The sequence below is a fragment of the Eubalaena glacialis genome, chromosome 10, assembly GCF_028564815.1.
Source record: "Eubalaena glacialis isolate mEubGla1 chromosome 10, mEubGla1.1.hap2.+ XY, whole genome shotgun sequence".
Lineage (NCBI taxonomy): Eukaryota > Metazoa > Chordata > Mammalia > Artiodactyla > Balaenidae > Eubalaena > Eubalaena glacialis.
In genome coordinates this window covers 60,364,502-60,379,178 of record NC_083725.1, presented here as the reverse complement: position 1 = coordinate 60,379,178, position 14,677 = coordinate 60,364,502, and the positions used below count along the sequence as shown (strand labels likewise).

At 36.8% G+C, this 14,677-nt stretch overlaps 1 protein-coding gene across 5 annotated transcripts in view; it reads right to left on the bottom strand.

Moving 5' to 3' along the window:
- PRCP (prolylcarboxypeptidase) overlaps positions 1-14,677 on the bottom strand; it is a 70,488-nt gene that overhangs the window by 27,780 nt on the left and 28,031 nt on the right. For all 5 annotated transcript variants that reach the window (XM_061202797.1, XM_061202794.1, XM_061202793.1 and 2 more), the window contains 2 exons: positions 5,120-5,260; positions 1,909-2,010 (listed from right to left, as the gene is read on the bottom strand). In XM_061202797.1, coding sequence (XP_061058780.1) covers positions 1,909-2,010; positions 5,120-5,260 — 243 coding nt within the window. The remainder of the gene's footprint in view (positions 1-1,908; positions 2,011-5,119; positions 5,261-14,677) is intronic.

Sequence of the window (14,677 nt, the reverse complement as noted above, 5' to 3'; positions counted from 1 at the left end):
TGAGGTCACTCAAGCAGGCCTTTGGAAAAACCCAAGAGGGGACACACTGAAGCCTCTTACTAATACCCAGCATCAGTTTGTCACTCATGTGGATCTTCCATATGAGCAGAGAGGGTCCTCCAGCCTCAGTCAAGTCTTCAGATGACTGAAGCACTAACTGACATCTTAAGCTCATGAGATCCCCTGAAACAGAACCACCTAGCTGAGCCACTCCTAATTCCTTACCCACAGGAACTGTAAGATAATAAATGTTTTAAGCCACTAAGGTTTGAGGTAAACTGTTATGTAGCAAGAGATAACTAACACACCTACATACCCATATCAGACTATCCTATTTGACCTTCATACTTGAGTCTCACCACTCTGACTACTCCCATCATCTGGTATATTTTGGAACCAGAGTTCCATCTTTCCTCTTTCCTACTCCTTTAACCTTCCCCCTTATCCAAGATGTATGCTTTCTGGCTTCTTACCTTCTCTCTCATTGTCTGTCACTATTCTTTACTTCCAGTTTTCATGGCACTATGTATAGCTAAGAGCAGTTTTTTCCCAATTCTCACAATATATCTGTAATATTCCCCTACGCTACTGACAAATTCTGTGAGCACATGAAGGGAAGGAAGCATATCAAAGACAGCCCTTACCGCCATTTTGCTAGCTACGTATGAACCACAGGGACCTAGGAGAGGAGGTTATGTTTCTATCTGCAACAAGCTGACTACCTCCCAATGGTTTCAGGACCTGTCAACTCCCCTAATCAGACAATTATGCAAAATAATAAGCTAAAGGATAGAATTTCCCATGCAGCCTAACAAATATCAGCAAATTGCTCTGCTTTTCATTTATAAAACAAGGACTATTTACTTATTTATTTATTTATTTATAACATGAGATAATAAAACCTCCGAAAATAAAAATAAAAAGTCCTTTCAAAACAGGAAGCCTAGAAAATGATTAACCCCAATCATTTCTAACTCAGATTTCTCCAAAAGCATGGTATGCGTATAACGGTGGTATGCATTAGGATCTTAGGTAGTGAGCAAACATTTTTAATGTAATACTTGTTTTATTTCAATGTAATTTAGAGAAAAATAGTACATAAAGCCTTACTAAGATAACACTAAGTTTGAAAAGTGAGTTGTGGGACTTTCCTGGCAGTCCAGTGGTTAAGACTTCACCTTCCAATGCAGGGGGTGCAGGTTTGATCCCTGGTGGGGAGCTAAGATCCCACATGCCTCGGGGCCAAAAAACCAAAACATAAAACAGAAGCAATATTGTAACAAGTTCAATAAAGACTTTAAAAATGGTCCACATCAAAAAAAAGAAAAAAAAGGTGAGTTATTTAAAGAAAAATAGTCAGTGAATAATAATACAGATGGCAAATTCATATAGCCAGAATCACAAGGGTAGTACATGAGTGACTCAGTTGAGGAAAAGGTGTCCTGGCTTATTAAGTGTAGATTTGTGGCTGAGGCCAAAGCTCCCTGTGAGAACAGAAAGGCCAGAAGGGAATCCAAGTGGCCAGTTGGCCTCACTGAATCATAGCGATGATTTGTCCTTATTTTATTGAAAAACACCTTACTAAGCAAACATTTGCACACTCATTACATTTTTTTCCAGTGGTAGACCCAATAATTTAAGTGTATAATTTATAAAGCGGATTATTTACTGACATTTTTTAAACACTGGAAAGTTCCCTCCAATCTCTGCAGCCATAGATTAAGATTTGCCTAGTGAAGGCTAGCCTCATCACACTGAGTTAAAGACTGATCATTAAACATAAAAAGTAAAGATTAAATACAAATTACTGAAATTTCAGGCAGTTCAACTTAAAGCTATCATTTCTTTCTTACAGTGGGACATGTAATTAGAAAATGTTGTAAACTTAAAAGTAGAAAATATACTTACCTTGAAGGAGTTGGCACCAAAGGGTAGGGACTCTCCATAATATCGATGTTCAGCAAACACCAACATAGCTTTCAGTTCCTCAGCCATGTCCCACATGAACCCCTAGGAGGAATTTACAAATTCACAGGATAAAATCAGGTCGTGAAAAAAAGTCTGAATCTTTTTGCAACTCATGAAATGGACCAAAAAGAGTTCTCTGAGAAGTGGCACAATTCATATTTGTTCCACAGGTAAACAATATAATTGCTGTTTCATTGTTGCACATCAATCTCACACTGTATTAGAGTGAAACAATTAAAAATAAGCCCAAGTTGCTCAACTACCAGTCATTCCAACTCTCCTTATTCTGACACTCTAGCCTCAGAATCAACATTATGTCTAAAATAGCCTTCAAATTGCACTGTGTGCCTAAGAATCTAGGAAAGAGCTGCGGATAACTAAGTTATCTGTCTACTCACAGATAACTTTTATTTATAACATGAAAGAGAACAGTACAAATAAACATATTGGACTCCCTTGGGTTTTATGTTAATCTTATTTACGTGAAGATAAATAGTAGCTAACAACAGCTAATATTAATTGAGTGCTTACAACTTGTCAGATACCCTTCTAAACACCTTATATGTATTCACTTAATTATCACAACAATCTAAGAGATAGGCATTTTGATTATACCCATTTTACAGACAAGGACACTGAGGCACAAGAGTTTAAATAACCTGTGACAGTCACACGGCTAGAAAGTGGCAGAGCTAAGATTCAAGAACAGGCCATCTGGCTCCAGAACACAATCATCAAGTGCAGTAAGACCTCCTTATTTCCACACATAATGCTGGTCATTAATCAACCACTGCATTTTTTCACTTACCTCAAATTGTGCCCTCAGAATCCTTCTTAACAAAGCATTCTAGGTGCCCAACTTCAATCGACTAGATTTAGATTTAGCACAGATTAAAACTACTTGTCATTCCCAGTGCACATTATTGCTTTTTAATGAGCTGTTGCTCCCTAACAAAGACTAAGAACCTCTAAGTATTTTTGTTTGTCTTGACCAATAAATGAACAATTAAAAGAGCTGTATGCATGTGAGGACGGAGAATCTAACCTGATATCTGTGATGGTTTCAAATAACCCCCATTTTCTCTCTTAACACCTTGCTCATTCCCCGCCATGTATCTACAGATTCTGTAACACCAGCTCAAGATGCCCTCCTCTGCCTGCCCCCACTATGGCTTACTGATCACACCCTCCTCTCAACACCACTGTGCTAGGTATAGATCTCTATTACTTTGCTGCAATATTTGCTTACATGTGTGTCTGACCCTACCAGACTATGAGTTTCTTAAGGGTAAGGATCATCCATCAAAATAGCCAGAGGAGTTGACCTCAGGGTTTGAGAGGAAGCAACTGTATTAAGTGATTATTTACCTGCACCTATTTCAGGGTGTTTTTATTTTTCAAAAGAGGTCCATGTAACATATTAGTATTAAATAACATTATGTGCCAGCATTGTTCTAAGTTCCTAATTCTTATTTGCCCTCATAACAACTCAATTAACTAGACATTACTATAACCATTTAATATATAAAAACTAAGGCACAGAATAAGAAACTTACTCAAAGTCACAAAGCATAGTGGCAAAACCAGAATTCAAATCTTATCACTGGCTGACATCTTCACTCTTGACCACTATGCTATACTGCCTCTCAATAAATAAATGTCCAGAATATGTAAATATGCAACCCAAACATTTTAGTACGTAAAGGAAGGTGTGTCTAGGGCTGGGAAAGGGCCAAGGTCTGTCCTTCTAGGATCTACCTCTATCAGGTACCTGGAACTCTTCCTACCCTGAGTAGCTCTTCCTTTCTACCACTTCAGAGGTCAGAGATTCCCAGCAAGTCTTATTAAATTATGCTGCAGTGCCTTGTCAGAGCAGTGGGGTCTGTGGAGGCAGGAACAGTTGCCTACCTATGATAAAGAACAGGAGCTGGGAAAATAACTGGATAGGAGAAGCTGCCCCGTGGCCTTGGCATAAAAGAGAAATCACATTAGAAAGAGAAAGGGAGACAAGGCAGCCTCAGTTGTTCCACAGAATAACAGAGCAGGAATCTGATGGGAAATAAGTCCAGATTTCATCTGTCACTCATCTAAGGCAGACAGATATCTAGGATCTCAGCTCTTAGGGAATTATTTTATTTTCAACTAACATATTTAGACTATTAGCATTCCTAAGGAAATAATCAGAAATGTGGAATGTGATAACACAGTATAATTGGGTTCATATCTTTGCTTTCAGTGCAGTTCAGTTCAACATTTACTAAGACCTCCTGAATACCAGGCACCATGCCAGACATTGGCAGTGTAGAAAGTATGATTCAGTCCCCACTTTAAGGTAATTCACAGACTAGCTTTTCGGTAGAAAGTTGCCATTCTCTAGTCTTAGCTCTGGAACATTAAAAAGGAAAATTTCTTCCTTTCATGTGTCCTCCTAAATTAAGTTTTGTTAACAGATTCAAGCATTATTATAAAAGATGATAGAATATATAGTCAGGGAAGCAAGATAACAGCTACACTTTTTTACCCTCACAAATATAAGAAAAATGGTAGAACAGGAAAGCTAAAATATAGCTACAGTTTTACCTTTGTCCATTCCTATTTGACAATCAAACTTGTATTTTTTTTTCTTATTTGCACTGGCTTTGTTTAGATTTTATTAATTCATTCATTTAACAAATATTTACTGAGTACCTACTATATGCCTAGCACAGTCCTGGATCTGAGCATACAACACTGAACAAATAAAAATTCCTGCCCTTGTGTTCACATTCTAGAGACCATAATAATAATAATAAACTATATGCCATAACATTCCTACTCCCATTTCCCTCATATCCTTGTTCAATCGTTAAATAAGCTGGCTTTTTTTTTTTAATCTTTTAAAATTCAATTGTCCAAAAATAGTATTTCATTCTTTTCATGTGTAATTCTTTAAGGCTGAACAGGCTTGTTGGATATCTGTATTTATTCTTTTGTGAACTGCTTATTCATGAACTTTTGCTGTTTTTCTATTATTCATGAGTTTATCTTTTTGTTATTTTTTAAAGAACTTCACAATACAGAAATACTCAGTCATATATACTGCAAAAGATTTTTTCTAGTTGATCATAATAAAAAGGAAATTGATCCCAGAGTTTCACAAATCTGCACATACCGTATTATTGCAAAACCAGATAATGTCCCCTTCATTACCAGTGTAGAAAAGTATAGATCCACCATCTTCCTTCCAGTGTTTATCAGCTATTAGGTACCGCTGTTTAAAAGTTTTATCAGTATGAAATCCAAAATGATCAACCTATGACAAAAAAGAAACAGACAAAGCATATTTCAAAGGAAAGTAATTAAATATCAAGCAAGTATTTATACTTATTCTTCCATTAAAATCAATCTATGCTACAAAAATCACAAAAAAATTTAAACTTCATTTGGTTTCTTTAGTAGTAGTAATATTGATATTGTTATTTTGAAATTATTTTCTTTATATTTTAAGATAAAGCAATGTTATTGGTGGTCAAGATTTTCAGTGTAAGACAAAAGATACAATTATAAAATCAAGTAGCTACTTAAAAACACAATAATGTTAAAATTGAATGAAATAGTAGAAACTATTAATTGGAACCTATTCATTTTTAAAATACAGACATTCCTTACTACCTGAATTTTCATTACTGAAACTTTTAATATCAAAATTCAAGGACTAAACAGACCACTGAAAAGGTCTATAAACATTGTCACCCCAACAACAATTAACATTCAAAGGGCCAGGATTTTGGTATCTAATACTATTCCCCACTAAAAGGAATAGGGCTTGTTAGTGAAATGGCTGCCTGACATTTGGGACAAGGAAGCTACAAGATACACCAATGCATCTTCCTGTGCAAGGAGGCACTCAAAAATTAATGGAGTTATATCTAACAAAGATAGGAGCCAACTACAAAGGACTATCATTGGCTAAAGTTTTAATAAATTGAACATAAGAATAATGATTGTAGTTGATTGAAACGTTCAATTCATGAAAATCCATTACTCCATAAGGATATCAAAAAAGAAAAAGCAAGAAAAATATTCATTCGCCACCATTTAAGTTATTTATTAAACCAACTCCTCACTTAGACGTTGTAAATAAAAAAGTAAAGAACTCAACATTTAACCTGCCTTTCCAATAGAACTATATTTCAGGGTACCAATTAGTCCCAGTTGATGAAAAAGAGCTCTGTTTTACCAAATGTCAGCTAATGCAGAAGGAATGACAGAATTAGAAAAATGATATTTGGCAAACCCTAGCGAAGTTACTGATTCAGGCAAGAATTACCAAATAGTGTTAAAAGCATTAGGAGAATGGATGACAGGAAAATGAACATTCATATTACTACCAAAGTAATACCATAGAGAATACTGTCACAAGATCAGGCTGTCATCACCTTAACCTAGTAATCAAAGTTAGCATCACTAACAGTGGTGTGAGCAGGAATTATGTATCTCCTCACATGGTACAACACAAAGCACATTTCACCTACGATGAATTCTTGCCAAAAATGTTCGACTGGGGCTTCCCTGGTGGCACAGTGGTTAAGAATCCGCCTGCCAATGCAGGGGACACGGGTTCGAGCCCTGGTCCGGGAAGATCCCACTTGCCGCGGAGCAACTAAGCCCGTGAGCCACAACTACTGAGCCTGCGCTCTAGAGCCCTCGAGCTACAACTACTGAAGCCCGTGCTCTGCAGCAAGAAGAAGCTACCGCAATGAGAAGCCCCTGCGTGCAGCAATGAAGACCCAACACAGCCTAAAATAAAAAAAAATAAAAAAAAAAATGTTCGACTTCTAGCTTAGTCCAGTCTTTACATCTAATTTCCAGTTTCTGGGAAATACAAAGGGTAGAAAAACAAGCTGAAGATACTCTGAAGAGGCAATCAGACAAATCCAAAGGTAAGACATTTTACAAGAAAAAGGCAAGGCAATATCCTGATAAAAGGACTGTTTTAGATTAAATAAATTTTAAGGAACATAATAATCAAATGCAATGCATGATTCCAGATTGTATCTTGGTTTGAACAAACAAGATATAAATGACAATAAATTGGAACAACTGGGTTAATTTAAATATGGACTAGGTATTAGGTGAGACTAAGGACTTGTTAATTTTGTTAGGAGTGATCATATTGTTTTGGCTACATAAAAAAATGTTTTTCTTTTTCTACAGCTGTACATTGAAGGATTTAGAGAGAAAACATCATGCAGTCTATAATTTACTTGAAAATACTTCAGCATAAAAAAGTAAAATGAATTTAAAGGAAAAAATATAATCTATACTGAGAGAGAAAAAAACACACTGGATACTGAGACTTCGTGAGATACAATATAAAACATGTCAAAATGACACAATTTTAAGCTTACACTGAACTTTAAATATATTTTTTGAGTTTTTTCACCCTTTTCTTCATAAACTCACCATTTAAAAAATACAATTATTAAACCCTATAATATGGTAAAGTTCATATACAACTATCTGAATTTAAAGAGTTACCCAACAGTACAGAGCCCACTGAGCCTTTAGGGTCATAGTGTTTGAATTCTTCAGTGCTTTGGAGGGACAGGAGTGAGAATGCAGGGTGGTCTGGGGCACACATAGGCTGATCCAGTGCTGCTCCAGCCTTCCTGGGGCAGGAGCTGGTTCTGACCTAATCCAGATCTTGTAAGATTTCCCTTGGCCGTTCTAAAACAGATGGAACTTCCTGCACCCACTCCATCTACACACACACACACACGCGCGCGCACGCACACTTCACATTCATACCAGAGGTCCCAAAATGCAAGTTTCTCAAAACTGCACCTAATGCACACTTCCCAATGTCCACGATCATCACCATATATAGTCCTAAAATACAAGCTATTCTAATATAAAGACTATCTACCTTTCAGTAAAATAAGCGGTCTGTATGGAACAGGTATATAATAATGATGTCCATGTGCTAAAAAATCCCTCCCATGACATATGTTAACTCACTCAATCACTTATTCAACAAGCATCTATTGAATGGGCCAAGTACTTGTTCTAGGCCAAGTAGTAAACTAAGTAACAGGATAAAGAGTTAGCTGAGCCACAGCTCCTTGATTTAACTTAAACTAATTCAATTATACCCACTAAGCCTAAAAGTAAAAAAGAGCAAGAGAAACAGGCAAACATGAAGGGAAGATAGACAAGTGATTCCACTTGCTTCCATTCAAATTAGTAGTGTTTCTCCATGTGAGGTACCTAGATATCAGTATCAGCTTCATCTGGAACTTGTCAAAAATGCAAATTCTCTGGCTGAATCCTAGGCCTACTGAATTAGAAACTGTGGGGAGTAGAACTCAGTAACTTGTGTTTTAACAAGCCCTCCAAGTAATTCTGATGTACAGCTAACATTTTGAGAACCAATGAGTTAGCATAAGCCCCCAAATAAGGCAAGAATCTGCTATTCCTTCTCTTGATCTAGGTTTCAGAATACTTCTAATATGTAAGCATCTCACTATGCTGAATGAAACTCTGATGTTTAAAGATGTGAATTACCACACAACACGGCCCCTAAATACAAGCCAACTGGATCATTTGAAGCTCAACAGGAAAAACCATGATCTGTTTCAACAAAGGAGGAAGGACTAACTGTGTTGGACTTAAAGGAAGGAAGTACACAGCTCTCTAACAAGATGCCTTCCCCTGGTATTCTCAAAGATAATTCTGCCATAGTGATTTTCAATTTACCCACTGACTTTAGAGCCTAGCCTTGTAAAATGAGATATTGCCGCCGTTCCCTTTAAAAGCAGCCCACAAAGAAACCTATTTCAATAATACAGTCTAAAGGTTTCAAATTTGAAAACATGGGTATGTGTTTGTATATATCATGTTAAGTGTATATGGTAAAAAAATTCTCGCCAGAGGAAAAGCTTGTATCTAGAATTACAAGAGCCACAAGAACTTTAGACAGAGAAAGCCAAACTTCCTTGTGTGGCCACTCTCAGGGCACTCCTGCTCCTAGCAATCCCTAATTGTTTAGCTTGGGGAAAAGGGGGTGGAACTCTGGTATGACAGAAAGAAAGCAGGTTAGAAGTCAATAGATCTGAACTTGAATTGCTACTGTGGGGCCTCAGGCAAGTCACTTCACCTCTGTGAGCCCCACTGTTGTCCTATATAAAATAAGGATAACAACACATAACTCAAAGGATTGCTGTGAAGATTAGAGAAAACATATCTAAAGTATTAGGTATAGTCCCTGACATATAATACATGCTCAGTGAATGTTAGCTCTCCACTCCATCCCATCTGCACACCAATCCTAAGCATGGAGTACTTAGATGGGGTAAATAAGGCAGAGAGGGATGAAGCTCTTCACAGAATTATAGGACATACCATTAGAATGTCAAAATCTCCTATCTCTTGAGTGCTTCACCTAAATATTAAACAGCTAGAAAGAGGTAGTGAAATATCATTTGCGAAACATTAATTTGCAGAATTTTCTTGACTCTTCCTAATTATCAACGATATCAACTTCGGGCTACACAACTTGTAGATATTTTCCAATACTTAATGACCCAGCATACTAGGTGCAGTGTGCCCTCTGCTGTTGAGAACTGAGGCCTGCATGCCACTTACATGCCACTTACATGCCTGTGCTCCTGAACAGAGATTTTATAAATCACAACATAAAAGGAGACAGGGAGGTAGAAGCCATTTGATCTGCATTGTTCAACTGAAGAAACCAGACTCAAAGAGGTCAAGTGCCTTGGTCAAGGTTACAAGTCAGAGGCAAACCTGGAATTTTTAATTGTTTTTTCAATTTGGTGTATTGAGATAACTAAAATAATTAATAGCACTGTAAAAGCCACACAGGCATGACCTCAAAAAGGAAAAACACCTCTAGTCACACACAGCAGTTCTTTCTAGAATGTGGTCCTAGAAATTTCAAGAGATGCTTCCCTTCTTCACCTTGTAGAGGATAAAGAGATCCCTGAGAATGGGTAGGCAAGAAGGAATAAAGAGAACAACACCCTTTAAATAGTTTATTGTGGCAAAAATAACTATTTGGACTTTAAAACTGCTCAAAATTAAAATTTACACCCAGAAAAGCCTGTAAGAACATCACATCTATTAGAAACAGTTTTGGTGGCAACTTGGAGTGAGGGTTAACACAGAGCACCTGCTCGGTGTCTGGCACTGTGCTGGCGCTTTACACAAATCACCTCACCATCCTCCCCATTACCCTCTGGGGGCACGTTCATTATACCAGTCTTATAATAAGGACACTGAAGCTCAGAGAGGTCGGATAACTTGTCCAAGGTAATATAACTGATAAATAAAAGTCAAATACAATTGTTTTTCATGTGCTTTATCCACTACCCAATCCTACCTCTGACAAAATCCAGCCTGCTTTTTTTCACTGTAACACACTATGGCAGATAGGGCTGGCTACAAACTTCAACCTTCAGCAGGGGACACTAGAGTATCTTCATTTGCAAAATGAAGTACATATCCCCAGACACATACTAACAGTTATACTGAAGAATATGGTCTTTTCACTGACCTGACTCAAGAATTGTTACTATATTGTTTTTAACTCATTTAATCAGACTGCTGATAAGAAAAAAAAATCACGTTGACTCTTAGTAGCTTTTAGTTTTAAGAAACTCAGTATACAGTTGGTTTCATTTACATACCCAGATATATGATAATAGTTGACTGAAATTTTACTAAACATATGAAAAGTATACTCAGAGATATACAAGACAAAAAAATAGACTCACACCTCCAATACATTAAAGCACCTTGAAAGAGGGCTCTCTGGTCTCCAATTCTAATCCAGAGATGTTAAAATGAAATAAGACGTCCTTTCTTCCATTTGATGTGTGTATCCTGTATTAATTATGGAATTATGGCATTACATTCTATTAGAGTTCCTAAATGGAGACTGACATTGTTTCCGGGCAAGTTTGATCTCCCCTGAAGGGGTAGACACCTTCATGTTAGAAGGACACAATTTCTCAAAGAAGGAACCAAAACCTGAAAGGAAGGTGGGGTTTAGGCAGGATCTAGGTCTATAGTTGGAGAAAAGTCCTATGAGTGGGGTCCTTCTAAGTTGTCCCTCACCCAGGAGTAGCCACAGAACTGGGTCAAGACGGGACAGCAAGCCATATCTTATGAGTCAGATCATGGGTGACTCGGTTTATTTCTACTTTATTATGTCACAACCTTTCAAGAATCCTTTGAATGTTCTACCTTTGTTCATCTGTACTACAAAGATACCAGGAAAGATTGGAGAGTGAATCTGACTTTAAAGAATTAAAAGGGAAACAGGATCCCTTGATGACAGAGTGGTGGTGGTGATAAAGAAAAGAATCACAAGTCCCTCCAAGAGGAAGGTGAGTCCAAGAAACAGGAATGTCATTCCCTTCCCACAGGGATGCTCCCTTCATTGCCAACCTTAGCAGGTCTAGTTTCCATTTTAACAAGGAAGGTGGAAGTTTCCTCAGAGATAACCTTCAAATGAAATCATCCTTCTATGTAATAAGATGCTGCATATCTTCACACATCTTTCTGTCCATATTAATATAAAAGAGAAAATTGTATTCCTTCCTTCTGTATATTATTTGTAACCTGCTCCTAGTCTCAAAAAAGAAACTCTTAGATATAAATTATTTTCTTAAAGATAAAACAAACTGGGAAGGGAATAAAAGGATATGAGAGAGTCTGCTGTGGAAAAAGTTTGGCTATCCAGCTTCCTACACCTACAAATGGATTGTTAGAAAGGCAAGAACACAATAGCTACCACAGTGCCGCTGTACAAGACAGATACTTTATAAATAATTATTGAATGAATGCAGTCCAAATCTTCCTAATGTGGTTCCCCACATTTCTGTGTAAAAGGTCCTCTTGTTAATGTTAAAATTCTCATAGACACTTTATATCATGTTATATCAAGCCAGTGCTTGAGAAAATATAAGAGAAGCTATTATAAATTCAATAATGGTATAAATAAATATCACAACAGCATCTAAAAATAGTATATACTATTTTTAATAGTATATACTTGGTAGGAAAATGGATTCAACACAATTCTACAGTGTTCAGGAAGCCTCCTTTCCCCTGACCAAAGACTTTGGACCCCAAAAGGAGAATTACATTCTAAATTACCAAAATTCTATGACATCAAAATATTCTCTGCTCTACTACTAAAACAAAGGTGAAGATATCCTGCCCTTAAGAATACCTAAAACATTCTAGTAAATCAAGAAATAACATGTTTTGTCAAACAATAGTCAGGTGTTTCAGCAGAGGAAGAGTCTGGCATCATCTGTTGGCTAAAGAGCTCTGTGAGAGCACCACACGATCAATAACTTCCTGTGGCTTCAGGAAGCTCTGTACCACTAGAATTACCTGACCACAGTTTAAGCTCTCAAATTAGAGATAAACTGTCACTGCAATTATTAAATATCTAAAGTTTAGTAAATGTTACATCGTCAGAGGGTGCTGTTGTATAAGTATTGGGTTGGCCAAAAAGTTCGTTCGGGTTTTCCATGTTAATAAAACCCGAACGAACTTTTTGGCCAATCCAATAGTAAAGTAGGAGAACGGTTAGGTTTTAAATATTAGATTCATAAAATTTTAGGACAGGAAGGGAACTTAAATCTCAAGTCCAAACTCTTAAATGAAAAAACCTGAGATACAAAGATGTCAATTATTTTACATCTTTCTTTTTAAATAAAGAAATATTCACATAGTTTAAAGTCAGGGTTCAAAATGCATGCTGTTAGAAGTCAGACTAGTGATTACCCTTGCAGGGGAAAGTCACTCTTAAAGAGCATGAGAGAATTCTGGATTTAGGATGGTGCATTTTTCTATACCTATAAGATAATTAGCAAATGGATTTGTAAACACTTAAGATTTCCTTTAGGATACATGTATTATGTACATATGATGTTTATATTTCTATTTCACTATAGTCATATGTAAATTATATTATACTAAATCACATTTATATTAAATTTTTCTTCAGACTATACTACAAAGCTACAGTAATCAAGACAGTATGGTACTGGCACAAAAACAGAAACACAGATCAATGGAACAGGATAGAAAGCCCAAAGATAAACCCACACACATATGGTCACCTTATTTTTGATAAAGGAGGCAAGAATATATAATAGGGAAAAGACAGCCTCTTCAATAAGTGGTGCTGAGAAAAATGGACAGCTACATGTAAAAGAATGAAATTAGAACACTCCCTAACACTATACACAAAAATAAACTCAAAATGGATTAAAGACCTAAATGTAAGGCCAGACACTATAAAACTCTTAGAGGAAAACATAGGCAGAACACTCTGTGACATAAATCACAGCAAGATCCTTTTTGACCCACCTCCTAGAGAAATGGAAATAAAAACACAAATAAACAAATGGGACCTAATGAAACTTAAAAGCTTTTGCGCAGCAAAGAAAAACATAAACAAGACGAAAAGACAACCCTCAGAATGGGAGTAAATATTTGCAAATGAAGCAACTGACAAAGGATTAATCTCCAAAATTTACAAGCAGCTCATGCATATCAATATCAAAAAAAAACCCAATCCAAAAATGGGCAGAAGACCTAAATAGACATTTCTCCAAAGAAGATATACAGATTGCCCACAAACACATGAAAGGATGCTCAACATCACTAATCATTAGAGAAATGCAAATCAAAACTACAACGAGGTATCACCAGGTGAGGTATCACCTCACACCAGTCAGAATGGCCATCATCAAAAAATCTACAAACAATAAATGCTGGAGAGGGTGTGGAGGAAAGGGAACCCTCTTGCACTGTTGGTGGGAATGTAAATTGATACAGCCACTATGGAAAACAGTATGGAGGTTTCTTAAAAAGCTAAAAATAGAACTACCATACGACCCAGCAATCCCACTACTGGGCATATACCCTCAGAAAACCATAATTCAAAAAGAGTCATGTACCACAATGTTCATTGAAGCTCTATTTACAATAGCCAGGACATGGAAGCAACCTAAGTGTCCATCGACAGATGAATGGATAAAGAAGATGTGGCACATATATACAATGGAATATTACTCAGAAACGAAATTGAGTTATTTGTAGTGAGATGGATGGACCTAGAGTCTGTCATACAGAGTGAAGTAAGTCAGAAAGAGAAAAACAAATACTGTATGCTAACACATATATGGAATCTAAAAAAAAAAAAAAAAATGGTTCTGAAGAACCTAGGGGCAGGACAGGAATAAAGACGCAGACATAGAGAATGGACTTGAGTATACAGGGAGGGGGAAGAGTAAGCTGAGACAAAGTGAGAGAGTGGCATGGACATATATACAGTAGCAAATGTAAAATAGATAGCTAGTGGGAGGCAGCCGCATGGCACAGGGAGTTCAGCTTGGTGCTTTGTGACCACCTAGAGGGGTGGGATAGGGAGGGTGGGAGGGAGATGCAAGAGGGAGGAGATATGGGGATATATGTATATGTATAGCTGATTCACTTTGTTATAAAGCAGAAACTAACACACCATTGTAAAGCAATTATACTCCAATAAAGATGTTTTAAAAAAATTTTTTTTTCTTTCACTTAAAAATGTGTATTGAGTATTCATTAGTGACAGGCATTAGGAAAGAGAACGGAGTAAGATACAATTCCATCTCTCAAGTTTTGAATCTAAAACAAGTGATGAGCA